Below are 20,772 nucleotides of genomic sequence, written 5' to 3' on the forward strand. Positions count from 1 at the left end.
AGAAAGGAGGAAAACTACCCCTATTCCTGCTTTTCTAGGCATTTGAGAGCAGACTCTGAGGGAGGACTGTTTAATATTAAACTCTGTTAACATACTTTACTTGAAGTCCTACAAACATCAGGATAAGTAGAGAACCAAAAATTTGGCTGAAGAGATTTTAATATTAAATACCTCCACTTTTAAAAAAACCCCAACCTCACACATACACCCCAAAAAATATCTAAAATATATTATTAACCATGCTGTTTGTCAAAGGTCAGCTTTGTTCTGGCATACTATGTGGGGTCAATTGTCACTCCTTGAATTTTTAGTGATGCTTCAAGTGTAGTGTTAGAGGGTTATATGCATGTCCCTATTATGAACCACTTTCCTGACTTTATGGAAATAGAAATCTTCATAGTCACAGGCTTAATAAATTTTTTTAGCACAAGTTACAGGATATTGGAAAAAATACACCCACTTAGCAATTCTGTAACTACCAGAACAGACGTTCCGCTTAGAGGGAAAATTGGGGTTTTTAATTTTAAAAATGTCATCTTCTTCTCTCTGTTGCCAATAATGCTAATTATTTGGAACATGAAAATCTCCATGTTGGAACAAAATTCACTAATTTCTTCAGTCTTTTACAACCATCTTGACTGGGGGGATGGAGAGGAAAAAACCCTAATGTAAATGATTACAAATCCTCCAATGCATTGGTGCTATTTGGACCAATTACTTATACTAAGTTTTGTTAGGTATGTTCAGTTAGATCAAAAATATTTTGAAAGGTTATTTTTTTTATTTTCCCTAAGAACTTTTCATTGAATCTCAAGTGGTTTTTATGTCAGCTTCTGGTGACTTCCACTGAGAGAGATACATGCACAGAGATAATGGAGAATACAAAACTGTGGGTTTACCTTTTTGGTGTGAAGGCTCTCCAATCCCGACTTTTTATTCCAATATGAAATGAGTATAAATTAAAAATGAAAAATGAGTAAAAATTAAAAATGGCTTAATAGAAACATTGTCCTCTGAACACCCTTCTGCATGCAAATGCCTGGGACAGTGGGAAAGTAAGTGGGGATTATAGAAGAAAAGTGTTCTTGGATGTTACTGTAAAAGCAAGCATGAATTTTAGACTGAACAATGGAAATGCTAACACTGAACAATGGCAGTGCTGGGAGAAAATGAAGTGAAAGCTCCCTGGTTAATGAACTGGGACAATACAGATACTCAACACTACACAGCAGACAACCCAACCAGTAAAGATAGCTATTTGTGAATTGCTGTGTTACCAACCCTTTAACTTCCTTCTGCAGGTGAGCTCGGCTGTCCATACTCTTAAGGAGGGGAGGAAATGGAGTTTTATCTCTAAGAGATAAAGAGAGAGTTTGTACTCTCACTTAGTTTTCACTAAGAGAGTTGTATAATATATATTTTTTTTTTTTTATCTTGAAAGGCAATCTTCCTAGCAAAGGGACTGAAAAACTTATTAGGAGATCCATCCCCGCATCTTGAACTCCCCCAGTCAGTCCTGGATGAAACACAAAATGGAAAACATTCCTGCACTGTCTGTTGGGATGGGTTAGGTGATTATCCCTTGCTCTCCCTTTTGTATGATTGTTTCACACCTTCTTTGGCACACACACAAGTAATTGTACAAATTAGTGGTAAGACAAGACACTTCATAATACTAATATCTGGTAGCTGTAAACTACAGAATTTTATTCATTTAAAAAGGAGAACAGACATTTAACATCACTTTTTGATTTTATCTGCAGCTGAACTTCAGCAAGTTGGATCTCAGGGTTAGTATTTTGAACATTTGCTCTGCCAGATTTCCAATTGATTTGCAGCACATTAGAGCACCCTTATCCATCAAAGACCTAAACTCATCTATCTTTTAATTCCTGGTAGCAACATCTGTTTGACACTAAGTCTCACTATGACTCCAGACAAGAATCATGCTGGCCTAAGCTATCACTTCCATGAAAATTTTATGAGCAGTGCTTACATTTCACCTGTTAAGAAAGGTTCACAAATACTTCCTTTTATAATTAATGTAGAAGATGAAGCGCTTTGGTGCTCTCAAAGGAATAGTGGAGTTAATGCTGGTCAAAGCCTGGCTGTATATAGCTTATCACTGACAATGGACCCAGAGAGAATATGTGAAAGAAACACCCCTTCCATCCCTCCCTAAAGCAGAAAATCCACCTCAATGAGCAAAAATACCAAACAAATCTGTAAACTTATGACAGCTACAAAAAAGGAGGAAAAAAGAGAAAGACTCTGACTGGGGACAAGAAATGGGTCAGATTGGAGAGTTTAAACCTAAGAACCTCTTTAATAGCTGTAATGACCTGACTGTAATCTAGAATAACCTCTTACACAGGAAGTAAGTGTGTTTCTGCCTGAGGAAAGGAAAAAGAAAGTTATATGAAGTGCTCAGGCCTCTAAATGTTTCCTTCTCTACTCCATTTCCCCCCTAATGTATGCTATCTCTATGGTTGAGATTAGTACTTGTGTAAAAAATAAAGTCTTTGCAAAGGGTGGAAAAGACTCTCTTTTTAGTACTAGCACCTTCTCTTGACATTAGGTAGCAGCATTAACATTCAAATCACTGCTTACGAAACAGCTACAATACTGGTCTGTCAACGAATGCCAGAAGAATTTACAAGCTTGGCAGTCTGCCAGCTGTCTGATACACTAGACAGAGTGTCAGAAATCCCACACAGAAATTATATAGTCTTAAAGTTAAGAGAAAGCGATGCATAATTGTGTGAAGGAGCTACATGAGACTGAGGGAGGCACTTTTATTCCAAATCAATAGAGAGATTTGCAGTAATTCAAGCACCATAATTAAACCCTTTAAGGATGAAGCAATGATTGTGCCAAATTTCAGACAGATGCTCTTCCTAGTTAGCTGTTTGATGGGCAGGAGAAAAATAGAAACTCTTGCATTTAAATGTTCACCACTTACCCTCTTGTCTGCAGGAAACACTTGGTGCTTAGAAACTGAGCTGTGAGTTTCTGCTAGACTTAATCCCTCCTGACTGACAAAAAGTGCTACCTTCTTGTTTGAAAACAACTCAGGTCAAGAGCATGGACTTCTGAGACAATATTTATTTTGGGAGCATGGGGGATGAATGCTGGTCACTCTCAATAGAGTAAACAATCACAGAAATGCACTAGACTGGCAGTGGAAGAACCTGCTGACCCACAGGGCAGGTTGCAAGTGCATCTTCAGTCTCTTATATAAAGAGTATAAATATCAAGCTACCTTACTGGCAGACAAACAGACTCCCAGTGTTTACATGCCATGTTAATTAAAAAAAACAAAACCAAACAAACCACTGTGACTAATCAGTAACCCTGAAGAGAGAATTTGGCATAATTCTCTGATTGCAGTACAGGTTTGCTATGCTTGAAAAAGGAGGAGCAAATGCCTTCATATCTATTTCTAATTTTGCTAACACTAGAAGATCAAATTTAGATGTGTAAGGCTGCATCATGAACAAAAGTTGGTGAAGCTCCTCTGTGCCCCTGCCTGGACCTGCATGCCCTTGCAGGAAGCCTAGGGAAGTGACCCTGCTCTCTTGCCATCCCCTAAAAGAGAGAATGAGCACTTTGTCACATGTCAACTAACTTTATGTCACATGTAACATGTCACATGCCACTAACTTAAATGCTCACGCTCTTGAACTCACTGATGTATATAGGACTCTTTCAATGTCTGTGGCCAGGAGAAGAGTGACGTGTTTGTGTTCAAGAAGTTCATGTGTTTGTTACCAAAGACCACTTTGAGGGCTGCACTGTCACTCATTGATTCTTCCTTCCCACTGTGTCATTTGTAACAAGCCCCTGACAAGGGCAAAAGCTATTTTCCATCTTCCTAGCCACATCCACACCAGCACACATCTGACCTAGCTTCTCCTCAGGTGCTGCTGCTCTGCTCTCTGAGATGTGGTACCAGTGGTCAGGGGAAGAGATGTGACTCAACCCACAGTGTCTGAATCTGGAAGGTGACCTTCAGCACTGCCACCAGTAATATGAGTCACACTTCCTCTGAGTGCAGAAATTGGCTGCTCTCTTTCACTTTGCAAAGAAATTAGCTGGCCAAATAGGCGAGCTTGGAGCTTGGATGTATGGTCAGTGCTCAGTGCTGTTGCTCCCTTCTCCTGCCATCACTTCTTAAAGGAAGAGGGATGAATTCATAACAAAAAGAGAGAGAATCCTGCAAGCAGTTGTTTTAATATCGATAACAGTGGTACATGATTTTGCAGGACATGCTCAATATAGGTATCAAAGCAAGCTGTTGATTTATAAAAGGCAAGACCTTTCAACTATTATAAAAAAATAAAAAGCATTTAGGGTTTAAATATACACAGTCAGAAAAAAGTCATGCCACTTGAAGAATGTTGCAGATGTAGCATTTAATCCTGTTCCATTTAATTTGTAATATGTTGAAGCTAATATAGGTTTAACTAAATCCCATGTTAAATACTCTAGATGCCATTCTGTTCACACTCAGAGTAAACGTATCTTGCAGCTACAGAGTGCTAGGACAACTTCGGGCTGCTAAAGCATAATTTGCTAACTATTGTGTGTACCTTGCCTTTCTGGATATCCTGCTTTTACTAAATGCAAGCTGCAGCACATTTTATGTAAAACAGAGAGGTATATCCATGTAATAGGTTTCTTTCATGCTTTATTTATATAAATAAGAAAACTTAGGAGGTGAAATTTCATTAGTAATCAGCAGAACCTTAGATAAAAGCACCCACACACTGAACAATAGCACAACAATAATACGCAACTTCTAATTTTAACAAGGCATTTGAAGTGTGAAATTTTTTTACTACAAAAATAATAGTGTTTGGGCTCTTTTTTTTTGCTCCTCTACAACGACCAAGGTGTCAGCTATCATTCACCTATATCTTAGCCATTTGAACTGAGAGATATTAAAAACCCCTTGCAATTAGCTTTTTTTTTCACCAGTGCAGCAATAATAGATATTAAAATGCACACCAGTACAGTTAAAGGCTATAGAAATTAAAACTTTTGTTTTGAATTGTATGCCAGACAGGAAATTCAATGGTTTGGACAATATATAAAGGTAGATATGTTCATTGATCAGCCTCTTTTTAGCCTCTTTTCTACACTCCTATTGATGTAACCAAGGCAAATTGGATTGTCTGACATGAACTGAGATAATACTGATGGGAGGAAAACACAGCAAGTGAACTATATTGACGATCTGCTTGGATGTCGTTGTTGACCTTTTACTTTCAAATTGCCAGAAAGTCACGTTCCAGAAAAGAATGACTTGTTGAAATCCTGTGCTTCATCACCACCAAGAAAGGATCACCATAGCAACAGAAAAAGACTATGCATTGTGAGAATACTCACAAGCTGAACAAGATCATGGTTTAAGATAATGTCTCAGGAGCATGGCAAAATGCCAGCCAGAGGTGGGGAGGTGGCTAGCAAAGGAATTTAAAAAGATCTAATATTGTAAATGTGAAATACATGCGTATTCAAGGCTAACAGAAAGTGCAAGACTGAGTTGACAAACTGTACAGCTCATTTTTCAGGGGAGAAAATCAACAGGGCTCCTTATTGATAAATCCCTGAACTAATTTTTAGAGGTTAACTGCCAACTGACTGATGCATGTCATTATGATTTTCCCTTTAGCCTCTCTATTAGGGCATCCAAAATGTTTTGCAGCTAGCAGGAGATGTTCATGCAGTAACTACAGAGAAGAGTTTAAAGAAAACATTTCATGTAGGTCACCCATCAGGCAGAACCTGCTTAACTTCTAGTAATTATCTGCAAAATCTCATCCAGCACTGTAGTTGAGAGGTGAAAGGATCATTACATTTGTCATCTGGTGTATCTGTTCTATTTAGACACTTATCTTTGATTCCCTCCTACAACATTTTTCAATTCTCAAAGTTCAATCCCACAATATTTGAGAAACAAAACAATAAACCTAAGCTTAACTCAAAATATGAGTCAGGATGAGTTCAGACTATGCCACTAAATGAAATTTAAACCATATGATTCTTCCCACAAATTTTTTCCTGGCTGTTTTGTTTTCACTATGAAACATCCATCCTCAGCTCTCATGTTTTGTTAAGAATTATTTAAAATTAAATAGGTAACATAACACTAAAAATTACAGATAAAAACATATTGGAGATGAGAAACGCTGCACATAGTAGTTGCTGCTTTCAAAGCCATGTTATTTGCAGCCATTTCTTTTTGACATAGTGTGAGTGGCTTTTGCTTCAATATCACTACAAGTCCTTCTAGTGAATTTCAAAGTTGCTTTTTGTCTTTGTCCATCTAGCCAGTTTAGTAAAAGAGTAAATTCACAGAGACTATTACAGTTCTGGAGCCAATAACTTATGCCTCTGATTCCTCAATTTTCTCTCTCAACATGATTTGTGTTAGAAAGTCTTAAGTAAGGTTTGGAAAACACAAAAAATCCTCAGTGGAAACTGCCAATTTACTAATGCAAAGTGGCACTAAACCCAAGCATTTTAATTTAGATGAAAATAATTTTGATGACTGACAGGCTATGACTTTGATGACTCAAGGTTACACAGTCTACAGAATACATTTTTCCTGTGACTGAACTATCTGTGTTAGATCACCCCTGATACTTTCACAAAGACTTGGTTGTTTTTACTGATATTGGTAAATGCGTTGCTGAGATACCTCCTCTTTGTATCATGGAAATGCCACCCACAGTAGAAGCCAGACATTGCTCACTAACACCTGAATATCCTTTTACTCCTGAACCAGTGAAATGTCACTCCTTTGCTGTGAAATTTACTTCTACCATCATAACTCACCTGACATTGTTGCTTTCTTTGCAGTCCCTCACTACAAGTCTTCTTCCTCTGCTGCTGTGGATCACTAGAGAGGACAAGACAAGGGATTCCTAGCTCCCAGTCTTCCGAAACCTAATAATTACTGAAAGTGAAGCTGGGTTTCTTGAGCTTTGTCTGCCCATGACTTGAAACAGTTAAGTCTGGCTATGGCAATTAAATCTATTTTTTACTGACAGAAGTTAACAGACAGCTTGAACCAACCTACTGGCATGGTGCATGTTTCCTGACATCCTTCACACTGTCTCTGTGTCCAAGTACTACAATTTATCCAGAAGAAAAAGTGTAAATTGTAATCTGTCAAGTCAACAAAGTTTACAAAATGAGATTGAGCCAACACAGGGTCAAGCATAATCGCTTGAGCCAAGGACAAACAGGACCTCTTTCTTTGAACTGCAGGAGCTATTACGAACTGTGCAAATATCCTGAGTAAATCCCACCATAGTCTTTTGCTAGCTTGCACTGAAATGAAGTGGAAAGAAAAGTAACCAACAAAAATTAACAACCAAAGCCCATTAGATGCACATGATTCACAGCAGCAGCACATCCTCAAGGAGTTTATGGCACACTTTTTAAAGACGTGAGCCAGTGAGGAATCCTTCAGAAAATGTGTTTGTGTAGACAGAGGAGTACACACCATAGCCTTCAGGTACAAACAGGTCTAATAATTTCAGAGAAGGAAGGGACTACTAATTTATGATGAAAAAAATTCAGGTAGAAAAGTGCATGTTATAAGTGGGGAGGAGACACTGAAATCTTACAGTGGCACAGCATGGCAGCAAGGAGGGAATGGCAGGTTGTAAAGAGTGATACTACTTATTAATGTGTGGGATCCTCAGGTCTACAAGGAGCTCTGTCTCTCCTTAGAAACAACTGCCCTACTTCTCTGTTGAAGAAGAGATGAAAGGAAATGCTGTAAGGAGTTCCTTGACGCTGCAAGGAAAAAAGTCTTACGCAACAACAAACCAAACCAACCAACCAACCACCCACAAAAAAACAAACCTCAAAGGTACAACTTTGACATGTACTTCTGAGAAAGACATATATACCTGCTTCCTCTCATTTAAAAACTGGCATATGGATACATGCCCAAGCTCAAAAACTAATCATTATCAAAATCAAGTTTTTCCTCTAGCATTTTAATTTTATACCACTTCAAACAACAAATTTGCCAGGACAGGTTCTAATTTACACTCTACAATTGAAATCAGAACGAGGACAAAATGCAAGGGAAGCATCAATGTATGCCTGACCTTATAAATCTACAGGTAACCTGATTCTCAAGAAGCAAAAGAGAGAAAAAATCCTCTAAAGTTAGCCACAATGTATATTTTCAGGGCCTGTCAGTCACAAAGCAGGGTTAGATTGACGGGATCTGCAAATTGCGTTGTTTCCAGCATTTTCAGCAGAAGATGAGTGCCACCATAACTAATGGGATTTTCTATTAAACACGGCATACGGAAAGTAGACATTCCAGAAAACAAAATCAGCACTTTACATAAATGCATTTATGCCTAAAATTAGATTTACTTTTCTTTCTTTCTTTTTTTTTTTTTTTTTTGTATGAAGCTCACTGAAATATACTCACTTATTAGGAATACAGTATAAGAAATGCTACTGTACTTTATTTATATGTACTTGAAGCTTTTTCGCTGACTACACAGAAAGTGCTATCACATCAGTTAGGTCAAAAGCCAACATTTAAATAACCTAAGAATTACAGAAAAGAAAAATAAAGCATAATATTTTTAAAAGAAAAAGAAAAAAATAAGAAGAAAAAAACCCTCCTCTGTAACTGTGTTTAAAAGTGGGGGCAAATCTCTGTCATTCCAGTTTTGCATTTCCTACTGTGATTACAGCCCTAGAGTCATCTATCAAGCATTTAGCTCTAATTTTTGCTTTTCTTTACAGAGGAAGGCAGACAGGTTTCTTCTCTGAACTGCTCCACTGAGTTAATGTGACATGAATGCCACCTTACCTGAGTCTAAGTGCCAGGGGTCGGTAGCGGCCGACATTGGTGGGATGGTGAGTGGAGACGCTCCGCAGTTGGATTCCACCAGTTCTCCTTGGATGTGGACGTGGGAGGAGGCGTTTGTAGGTCTCAGAGCTGCTTTGAGTGGAGCAATCTGGTTGAACTGGACTCTCGATAGGCAGCCAGTGAATCCTGGGGTGTTGTATTTATATATATCTTGGTCAATCTTCCCAATTTCTATGGGAAATGGAAGAGGGGAAAAAAATTAATCAAAACAATTCATTGCTTTGGAAAGCACAATTGGTCTGAACACACTGATTCCCAGAGCTCAGTTCCCAAGTCCCTCTCTGAAGGAGACTGAGATTATATCAGACCCTGACAGGTTTCTTTACATTTCATTACAGATTAAAGCTGGAAACCTTCAGGCCTTAACATGACTCGGTTTCACTGCTATGCTATCATTAAAATGAAAGGCTGGCATGAAGGAGTCAGTGAAGGAGTCATCAAAGAACAAAAGGCCAGGAAAAAATTCTGAGAAGAGTATTGGAAGAGAAGGCAGAAGGACAGTCTTGGCCAGGGTCTCTGCTCCCAGCTGAAGCAACTGCTGTGAGAGATGCCCCTTCCTTAGCTCTGGCCTATTGCCCTCTTGGTTCTCCTGGGGCGGCCTGGACCACTTATGGTCACTCCTTTCCCTCTCCTGTCTCATCATGAGGACACCAAGTGTCCCTTCACCAGGAGACCAAAGGTGAAGGGACCTCCTGGGTCCCTTCTCCTAGGAGCCAAGCATTCCTTCACCAGGGAGCCAAACTTCCCTTCACCAGCAAGCCACGTGTTCCTGTGGCCTGAGGTGGAAAACCATCCATCTCCAGTCTCCTTCTTTATTCCTCTGCAGTGCTGAGAGGGAGCAGGACCTCATCCAGCCCTGCTGAGGGCTGAGGGAGCTGAGACGCTGCTGACAGTCACTTTACTGCTGTGGGCTGACAGATAAGCTGGCAGCTGGTATCCATGAGCTGAACAGAGGGCTCTGCCACCACTTTTCTAAAACAGATGTTGTCCCTCAAAGTTGCCCCCTAGGTAGCTTTCTCTCTTCTTAAGCACCAGCTAAGATGACCCCAAAAACATGTAAAATGCCTTTACTCCCCAGGAAACTGGTGTCTGCTCCCAGCTGTTTGAATTCTGCTGGGACCTGTTGGAACAGCCTGAGTCACAACCAAATCAAAACTGTCCCCCTCTGTCAGCTGTCTGCATTAGAGGGGTATTAACATTTCAAAGCCTCTCTGCAGTGTCTAATATAATATTTACAGGACAGTAGGGAATTTGCCTTCCTTTCTTCTGTGGTAGTGCAGAGTGAATGAAAACACATGGAAGCATCATGCTTATGCTGTGTGAGGGACTCTTGCTTCAGAGGCACGAGGACACTTCCAACCACCTTTCCCTGGGTCATTAGGTTAATGCTTGGCCCTTGAAATCAGTGTAAAAAGTCATACTGAGGTGAGCAAAGAAGTAGAGGGACAGGGGGGACAGAAAAGAAGGAGCAGCACCTACGTTATTCAAAGCACCACGTTATTCAAAGGCAACCTTTTCAGATAGGAACAATGATAAGCACTGAAAAATTTGTTTTTTGTAGACAAAAAATGCCCATAAATTACAAGATTGTGTCATAAAAAATAAAGGAAGGAAGGCAGAGGTGGGGAAGAAAAGCTTCTGAGAGGTTTGACGAGGAAGTAGGAAAGGGGTTTATTTTAAGAGTTTGGGGTAAAACTGGGAACCAAACTACATCTGGGTTTGAATTTTGTTACACAAAAAGAAAAAAAACCCTAAAATTATTAGAAAATGCATTACTAATCTTTTGGAAATGTCTGTTTTCAGTTCTAACCATATCAGGAACAATTATATGAGGTCTAAGCTGTTCAGTGTCTTTAAAAACTAGCATGATATATATATCAGTGCTATATTCCTCCCCATACTGAGGGCTTGGCATCAGGGACACATACATGGAGTTCCAAGGCTACAAACCAGACAAACCATTTAATTTTTGGGGTTTACACACTAAGCATGTCGTGTGAGAAAACTGGTAGAAAAGGGTCAAATATAGAGCATGACTGAAACAACTTCTTGGTATTTACATGGAACTAAGCTATCTTTTCTGTCTTTGCAATAATGTGGGAATGATAAACATGCAACGTTTAAATACCCCTCATACCTAGCACACGGGCACACAACAAAGATGTGAAAATTACTTGCATTAAATCATTATACAATCCACTATACAGGAATGGATTTTTTAGTACCTGTATTTTCCCTTCTCTTTTTCACTTGAGAATGTCTTTTCTTTGCTAGTGCTTATCCAGCCTGTACTAATGATACACATTTCACGAGCTGGCAGCAAGCAGGGACTGTCATCTCTGACAAAGTAGACACATCCTCAGGACTCAGACAAGGACTAACTTAAATGCTTACAATAATTGTCTTAGTCACATCTAGCTCTCCTTTGAAAAAGTAGTTTGACCAAACCATTAGCAACATCTCCTTCAAAAATTTGATTGTAAGTAAAAAATCTCACCCCATGCATGTACGTTTTCCATAGTTAGTAGAAAAGCTGTACAAAAGCCACTTCATGCATTTGAATGCTACCTGCAGACCACATCACTCAGACAAAGTTCCTTTCTGACCACAATATTCACTCTCTCTTACTTCAATAAAATATTCATGACATATTCAGTGAAGAGCTGCATTTTTGAGTAATCCTTGTAATCTAAAGTAATCTAAGAAACAATTACAAGACTCTTCAAACACTGTAACCACTTTTGTTAACAGTTTAGTGATTTCACTCATTTTATCTGTTCTGTGGAGCTTCATGCAGAAGCTAATAGCTCCCACACACAGTCTTGACTGACAAGAACAAAGATCCATGAATATGACTCTGCTAATTTAACAACTTCAGCGCCACACTTCTCTAACTCCATAAATAAGTGATGGATACTAGGTACTGAAAGAATTTAAAAAACAACAACAAAACTCCCCAACCTAACAAGGCATCTTGCTAAAGACCCACATTTTTTGTTTAAAACATTCCACAAGTGATGGCTGTGAAGATCATCCCATGCAAATTTCCTGCCAGCTAACATCTCACCAGTGCTAGAACAGTATAGATCAGCTTCCATGACTGTGAACATGTTCCCGCCCCTGCATGTCCCTTGGGGCTCAGCACACTGATACCCTCTGATGTTAGGCCATTACACTTTGTTTCCCTGTGCATTTGAGCCTAATAAACCCATTCCTGGGGAGTGCAGTGATTGCAAAATGAAATATGTCTTTCTTCTCATTACTAAAATTCAATTTTCTCCCTGTAACAAACAGGGGAGAAAATCAAAAGAAGATTACAATGACATTATTTAAAAAAAGGAAATGTACAATGCAACTATTTTGCATTATTCCAATTTTTTAGCACATAAGCTGGTGGAAAGTCATATAAATGTTACAGCATACAGTATTATCATTACCCAGTAACAACATTTATATTATTGCTTTCAGATTGGATGCAACAATCTCCTGCTGGCAACTTTCCCTCGGGTATATCTGTAATGAAAGACTGCAAAAAAGTCACTTAAAGGCCCTTTTTTGACTCCAACCCGTTTTAACCATTTTCTGCCTTGATCACACAACCTCCTGACATGAGATGAAGGCCACAATTACACAAGACCAGCCAGGTAAACCCATTCCAGCACAGATGCATTGTGGTGTACAAATCCTTAACACTAAGCATTCACACAACTGCCCACCCACATGAATTAAACATTTTGAAAATTTATAAAACATGCACACAGTATGCCAAGAATTTCACAGATGTCACCTCATGTCTTGTGTGTTATCATTCACTGAAGATATCTTTAACATCAATTACTTGTTATTTCTGTTTTGCTATTTCTTTAACAGTAAAAAGATACAGGAATTTAATTCTTAGTTGCTCATTTTGATTTCAGGACTTATTTCTCACAGTTGTGGCAGAAATGTGCCACATAGTGAGGAACATAATACTATTTCTCTCTTGGAAATTATGTGCCACTACTGAAGAAGCACTTTATCCACTAGGTGAAAAAATGCAAAGAACATCTATTTTCAAGCATATTTCACAGAATCACAGAATATTCTGAGTTGGAAGAGACCTACAAGGATCACTGAGTCCAACTCTTAAGTAAATCACCCTTTTGGGGATCAACCCACAACCTTGGCACTATGTGCACCCAGTTCTAACCAACTAAACTTATCTGTGACACAAGGCACCATTAATGAGCACCCAACATGCTGAAATGGATTATTTTATGAATCTAGAAGAAAACAAGCAAAAATGAATTATATTGAGGACAACATTTGGCCAGACCAATGCAAAAGTGACAAATGTATAAGTAGCACACAACACTAATAATCAGTGTAATTAGGTTATCTGTTTTTAAGCCTTTTTGCCCTTACTACATTTCCTGTAGGTGCAGCTTTGTGGCTCCTGCCTAGGCACTATTACAAGATAAACCAATAAACACTTTGATTGAGATTATTACCCAAGTTGACCTATTCAGTATGCATCTGATGAGTTACTTGCAGAAGTAGACACATGGCCAAATACACTTTTTGTCTACTTTCTCTCCCTTTTCTGCTTTCCACACTTACCCATTAAAAGATTTATAGAGTGGCTCAAAGGGCCATAGAGCTTCTAATAGCACAAGAAGTTACTGCACTGCTGGAGAGGTCTGGCTGCACTTAGTTCTACCATCTATTTTTTATATAATCTTGTGGCAACACTTAGAAAGACAAGAAAAAACTGAGAACATGATGTAGCAGAAAACAAAGATGATATGTTTGGTCCCACAGCTCTTAGTAGGTTTTGCATAGATGAAGAACAATTTCCTGTTCATGTAAAGTTCCCTGCGTGAGGATCCTAGAATGTTTCACACATACACAAGGCTCTGCAGCACAGAGCTGTGCAATCCAGCACAGTACTATTCCAAACCAGTATTGCTGTGCCACATGTGGAAAGATGGCCTTGGACTGTTACACATGGACCTTGGAAAGCAACAGAGGAGAGAGAACCAGCCATGAGGGAAGTAAACCTACAAAACATGTTTTTATTAAAAGTATGTGCTGAGCATCTTTGCTCAATACCTCCTTGTTATGTATCTGATCTGTGCATTTGTTTTTCTTGATGGGCTCTCAAATGCATATCAGTATAGAAAATTATAATAAATTCTGAACCTTGAACAGTGTTCCTGACATATAGAGATCAAGACATCTATTTATAGCAAATTATGTTCCATTAGGAAGGAAATGTAAAAGAACTTGAAGTACAGTTTGTGAGTATGTATTACAATGTATGAAATAAATATCCTCTTATGAATTCCCTTGGAGTTTTCCAATGGAGCCCTTCAAAGTAGAAACAAGGCATAACCAAGGGTACCTGTTCTTGTTCAGCAAGGCTGTCAGTAAATGTAACAGCCATCTAGCTCTTTCTTTGTTGGGTGTGGGAAAGCTCTGCCCAAAGTAGCACATGGGGGGGTAGGGAGAAATAAAGCTCTGTATACTGCTATGATTTGGGTCTTGACAGAAGATACCTTTTAAACAAAGTAAAGTCTCAGAAGCACAACCAAAGCCCTTTTCAATTCAATTTGCTAAAAAGACTACTTCTTACACAATTTACACAAGACATCATTTGAGTTTTGAAAATGGTGAAAAATCTAACTGTTTGGATTTAGGACAATGACTCATTTATATGTGCCCATTTACACTCAGAAATACAAGAGCTTAATGATTCTGGAAAGCAAGGAGCCACATCAGCAGTGGGAGAAGTTCAGCTTTGCCATATGGTGGTATTTCTGGCTGAGCTACCAGGCTGCTCTGCTGTTTCACTGAAGAACAAGCATCCACTCAGTGGGTAGACAGAAGATAATCCATTATCAATCTCCACAGCCCTTCCGCTAGCAGTACTAAATTGAACTTAAACTGTATAATATTTTAATAGACTGCACAGGTGAATTCACCAATTCAATTTAATGAACCACTAATTGCTTTTGGGTCAACCTTAGCGATAGATTTTCTCCTAGAAATTAAGTACCATGTGCCCCCTTGTCCCCTGCACTCAGAAAGATACCTTGTTATGTCACCCGCTGCCCAAAGAGCAGCTCAATCAACATCTCAAGCATCTCTCTGTTATGGCATCAGGCTCCACATAATAGAAATCAGTTTAAACTCTGCTGAAAGCTATTGGTTTCAAGAATTCACAGTCCACAGAGATTACTAGTTTCACTTACTTGAAGCCCAGATGAACTGTTCAGTGCAACATCAAATTATAGCAGATGCCAAAACTGGCATGGTGTAAAAATCCCAAGAGAATAAATTAATTGGTTTGGATCCCAGTCATTGGGAGAACCTATCTGGGGTGGCATATACCTGCTAGACCAAAGACACAGGGCTAAGAAAGTCCATGTCAGGAGCAGTTACTACACATCCAAAAGAGGGATAACACCAGGGAAAGGGAAAATGACATTCTGACACACTGTTTGGGTCTTCTGGTGAATATCCTCCTATGTGAAGAGGGATCATCCATTTGCTATCTGGCTGTTTATATCTCCTCTGTCCTAAGGGCAGCAATTTCTGTATAAAAAACCCCAAAAACATGCTAATACCATTTAACTGTGTAGAGAATGTGTGATTTTAGAGATGCTAAATACTACCAGTACAAAGCAGAGAAGCCAAATTCTCAGAGCTACATTTAAGGAGCTGTACTTAATGTAAAACCTCAAGATGTATGGGGACTGAGCTGAGCTACTGTAAAGACTCTTCATGACCCTCAAATGTCCCTGGCTTTTAATTTCAGCCTCTGAAGTAAATTTCAGTAAGTGGTACAAACTAAGCATAAAACAAAAAATAGGGACTCTATTTCATTCATTACTTAAAACTGAACTGGTCCATACTGCTTTCTGGACACTCGTACCAGTGGAACAAGATGCTCATTTATGGAGAACATGCTCAAGGGATACTGGGGGCACAAAAGGGTGAGCAACCCCTGAAAATGGGCATCTGAGCTTCACAAGACCCAAGTGCAAATGGCTACCAAGTGCTCCTTATGCAAAAAATAAAATTCTGAGCAGCAGATGGACTTTTTTAGTCCACAGGTCTACAAGGGCCAGGTGATATCCAGGTGTCTCCCCACCTGACCCCTTCCCATCAAGTTAATACAGTAAAGCTGTGTGTGGCCTCCAGCCCACAGTGTGTTGGGAAAGCCATCCTATTACTCCCTCTTCTGGAGCATGACATCTGTCCCCTTCTCCATACAGTCATGATCAGACCCTGAAGTCAGAGGCCTCCAGATATGTCTACAACTGATTGCTCTCCAGAGCCTTAAGGTTTCCCTCACAGTGTGGCCTTATCCTGTGACATGATCCTCTGTGGCTATTTTAACTTTTTCTTTGTAAATTTATGTTACTTGTAACTCTTCTGCTTTCCTTTCATGAGATGTTATGGCTTGCATGGAATAATTTTGTTTAGTTGGTTTATATCTAGACCAGCAACCCCACTGACCATGCACTGACACACAGAGAAGATGCTATTCACAGTCTGTGAAGCACTGTGCCAGAAACTGAGGGATTTAACATTAACCCAGCAGTGCCAACCAACAATGTTGCATATGAATTGTGCTTTCATGTGCTGACAGTCAAGAAATGGCCTTTCCACCTACAGTACAAGCAAGAGGAAAATGACTTATGAAGACTGTAACAACTCAGTGCACATTTTAGTTGCACCAGTGGCTTTATTAGAATTGCCCAAACAAAGGCCATTCCTTTATGAAACATTTCTGATACTTTCTGCACAAGCTAAAAATCATCGAACTGCATGAAAAATACACAGGGTTAGAGAATCTGAGCTGGCCTGGAAGCTGTGCTGCAGCCCTGGAACGCTTCCAATCCCCAGTCCCTGGTAGAGGAGTTATGGCTTTCGGGTCACGCTGTAATAGAGACAGTAAATCACTGACATGAAATACACTCCTATCAGAGTCCCATTATTGTAGGAATAATAAAGACTAGTGCTGGACTGCAGCTCCTCTGTCAAAAAAGGCACTGAGAGCAATGCTATGAAATGGAGATGTTATTTGACAGCAGCCTGTTTTCACATTGCCACAAATGTAAGGGGTTTGAGAACAAACTGGGTTTTTTTTTTCCCCTGCTTTTTTGTACTGATGATGTAATTATTGAATGTTTCAAGATTTTATACTGGATGTAGATCTCCTGAAATCTTCCATTTTAAAATGCCATGTGTTAGCCAGCAACAGTTATCATTAAGAAATTCACACTGCTTTTTAACAAAAAGGGAATTGACTGATGCTGCAATGTTCTTTGCAATTGCATTATAAATGCCACAAAAGCAAGGCCAAGAGTAAAACTGAATATCCTTTTCCCAAGGAAACAAGTAATTTTTCCACATTTTGCTACTGACTTGCTGTATGACCTTGATTCAGCCACTTCAGATATTCTTGTCAAACTGTCTCTCCCTCTTAGTAGAACACAGAAATACTCCCAATCTGTAGCTGAGATCTTTCTCAAGGTGTTTTGAGACCTAAGTAAAAAAAACTATTTGAATATTAAAATAAAATGAATTTGTTTTCTTTTAAACACACCTCAAACTTCTCATGACTTTGGAAAGGTAACTAATGGAGACAAAAGATTGTATGGCACATTTACATAGATAGAAAAGAAAGTTCTCCCAAGGGTAATAAAACAATGCAAAATCAGAGCAAAAGAGAAGAAATACTAAGTGTCTAGAGATCCTTTGTTGCCAATGAGCTATACCCAGCATGCAGATATCATATGGAAGTCTTGAATTTGGCAGAAACTTTCAAATGTTCCCACTCAAGAATGGCTGCTGTGAAGCATTCAGCTGGGGCCAGAATCTCCATGGGAGCAAACAATCCACTCCGTGCCAAGGGGACCAAAATTACCACTGGTTTTGTGGAAGGAGTTACCTCTCTGTATACTACCCTTTATAACCAATGGTGAGAGCTAATATAATAATTTAATAAATTTCTGTAGCATTCTATTCTCCTCTAGAGCACTAATCATTCTCCTTGGGCACCAGAAGCAAAAAACTCAGGCTCTTGTTTAAAGGAGGAGCTCCAAATGTAGGGAGAGTTAAGAGGAAAGGCTATTCACCCAGATGATGACCTGAGCTGATAGAACAGAACACTAATCTTGTTCACTCGGGCTGCACCACATACCTTGGCTAAAAACTCTCCTGAGAGCTGATGGAAATCTTTTGATCAAGAATCAAAGCGCTCAGCACACATGGGTGTAACCCACCCAGCAGCAGAAATCAGCAGTTCTCAAGGCAAAACTGCGTAAGAAGTACAACAGCTTGCTTCTAGAACAATTTTCTTTTTCTACCTCATCCTCTATCCTTTTGACATGAAGCAAGAGCAATCAGATCACGGGTTGAGGGCAGCAGAACAGCCATCACCATGTGTTTCATCCACAACAAAGAATTAAAATTTTTTATCTGCTTTTTTTTTCTGTAGGCAGGCTCTAGGCAGAGTGAGAAGTGGATGATGGGGGAGGAAAAAAATTATACAGACAAAATTTCTTTAAAAAATACAAACAACCAATTTAAATGACTGACAAAATGACTAAATAATTTTGTCATCATAGAAAGTGCTACAAAAAAAAGGGTTGTTATTACAGACAGAACATCCTCAGAATTAGCTGCTACCCTGTATTTCAGCAGGATTTATAAACCCATTCTAATTTATGCTCATGATAAATAACACTGACAGCATCCTTCATAACTCTTAGAGAAGCCTATAAAACACATACACTTTGCATTACTATGCAAGAGAAATATGCATAGTTTTATTCATATCATTTGTCTAAATGTGCTTGTACGTCTTAGGGAAGCTGGCTGAAACACAACACAGAAAATTATTTTCAGGCCAGAAAGTAAACAAATAATTAAATAAGTCTTTTGCAGCCTGTAGTCAAATGTAATGTGTCTTGGCCAAAGTCCAGTGCATTTAGTTATACAGTGCTTTTCTTACAACCTTATTAAAATTAGGTAATTTCAGTCTTCCATTACTTTGCATTTTAATGGATACTCTCCTATGACTACCTGCAAATGACCTCATAATATACTTTTCATTCTATATCACTAGCCTCAAATATCTTAGTAAAACTGCAGTGTCATCAGAGTGGGCAGGCTGAAATTCCCTCTCTTGCCTCATTCTCCCTTGCTTATATTAGTCTCACTTTGAGATGGTAAAAATGCTAGCATAAGAAGATTTGAAGATCCATGGTATGCAACTAAAACTAGAAAATAATTTTTTCAGTAGGATATTATTTTTATTTGTATATCATTTATGACTCATATTAACTTATATATTCAAAAAAGTTGTTGAGTTTTTTAGGTTTTTTTTTTTTGCTTTCTTTTTTAATAATTAGAAAGGTAAAGTATCTGTAATCTGTTAAGAGACCACTTTTAGGGATCTTAGTATCACAAAGATAAAACTTCCTCAACAGTTTCCATATTTTTTCTTATTTACTTTTGAAGAAATCCATTGCTATTGCACCTATGATGTTGGATTTCAATCCAATGTAATATATAAATAGAAGTTTTTTCTGGAACTGACACTTTTCAGAAGATATACACACTGCCTCATTAAGAATAAGTAAAGGTGTTTTGAAGTAGTGGCAATTTTATTTCAGTTACCAAAAGCCTGAAAGTAGCAAGCAAATGAAAAGCAGAATGACAGCAAGAATAAGAATGCTATAACTTAGTAGGTAATTTTTTCTTACATTTTCCTTCTGTTTGCTTTACTTCTTTACTAGCTATTTAATTATTCTCAGATCAAAACATCCATGGTTTTGTACAGACAATACCAACTTAGCTGTAGTACTGAAACTCATTTTAACAATTCAAAGAATACTGTAGGAAAAAAATAATACAGGACAGTGCAGGGAAAAAGAATTAATTAAATTTCTTAGAAGCAATTTCTTCTATGGTTGGGGTTTTTTCCAATATTGTATGCTTCACATTTGAGGCTGAACAATTTATATTTGAACAATCTCTATTATATTCTTATTTTCTTTGTTACAAGTATAAAACACACTTTTGCATTTCCTCTGCTGGAAATGCTTACGTGTAATAAATTCATTTCTGTGAAGTATTATAATTTGATGCACAAATTACCATAAAAATGTAACAGCCACATTAAATAGATCAATGAATTATCTAGTTCATTGTTCCCCCTCAGAAATGGAAAGTGACTGATATTAGCCGATTCACAAGCAGTAGAACAGCATGAGGCATGTAAAACGATCCTCTCCCAGAGCACCTTTTCAGCTTCCCATAAACATGGGCTTTAAACCTTTCTCAGAAGAAGGCTGAATCTTGCCTTTTGCACTTGGTTACCAGAACTGTCTCCCATGAATGTGCCCAATCTTTTCAGAAGCCATTAACACTGCTGACCTTCTCAGCTTCCTGCACCAGTGAGTGCCAGTGCTGAACTCCTCACTCTGGGACAAATAACCTCCTGCAGCCTGGCAAAGATCACTGAGGGTCTCAATTTCTTGTGGTTGAGAAAACCACTGCACACCTCCACCACTATAGGACTGTCCTGAATCAAAATTTGGGTAGACCAACTATATCGACTAGAAAGAGAGCTCCCAATCTTTGGTTTAAAAGAAACCTTAATGAACTTCAATTAAGAGTGTCAAAGCTCTCCACCTTTAGGCAGTGGAAATTATGATTCATAAAGAATGAAATGTAAAAGGATTACACTGTGGTCTGGAAACCAAAAATCCTTCCTTATTCAATAAATACACTGGAGGTGATAGAAATAGGTGCAGTTTAATGCCAGCCAACAAATTTCACTCCATGAGAAACAGTAA

The 20,772-nt window shown here is 38.6% G+C and overlaps 1 protein-coding gene across 2 annotated transcripts in view; it reads right to left on the reverse strand.

Annotated features, from left to right (window-relative positions):
• Nucleotides 1-20,772, reverse strand: part of CNTNAP2 (contactin associated protein 2) — a 1,014,456-nt gene that overhangs the window by 17,208 nt on the left and 976,476 nt on the right. For both annotated transcript variants that reach the window (XM_064419448.1, XM_064419458.1), the window contains one exon: nt 8,858-9,088. In XM_064419448.1, coding sequence (XP_064275518.1) covers nt 8,858-9,088 — 231 coding nt within the window. The remainder of the gene's footprint in view (nt 1-8,857; nt 9,089-20,772) is intronic.

Source organism: Passer domesticus, chromosome 1 (assembly GCF_036417665.1).
Source record: "Passer domesticus isolate bPasDom1 chromosome 1, bPasDom1.hap1, whole genome shotgun sequence".
NCBI lineage: Eukaryota > Metazoa > Chordata > Aves > Passeriformes > Passeridae > Passer > Passer domesticus.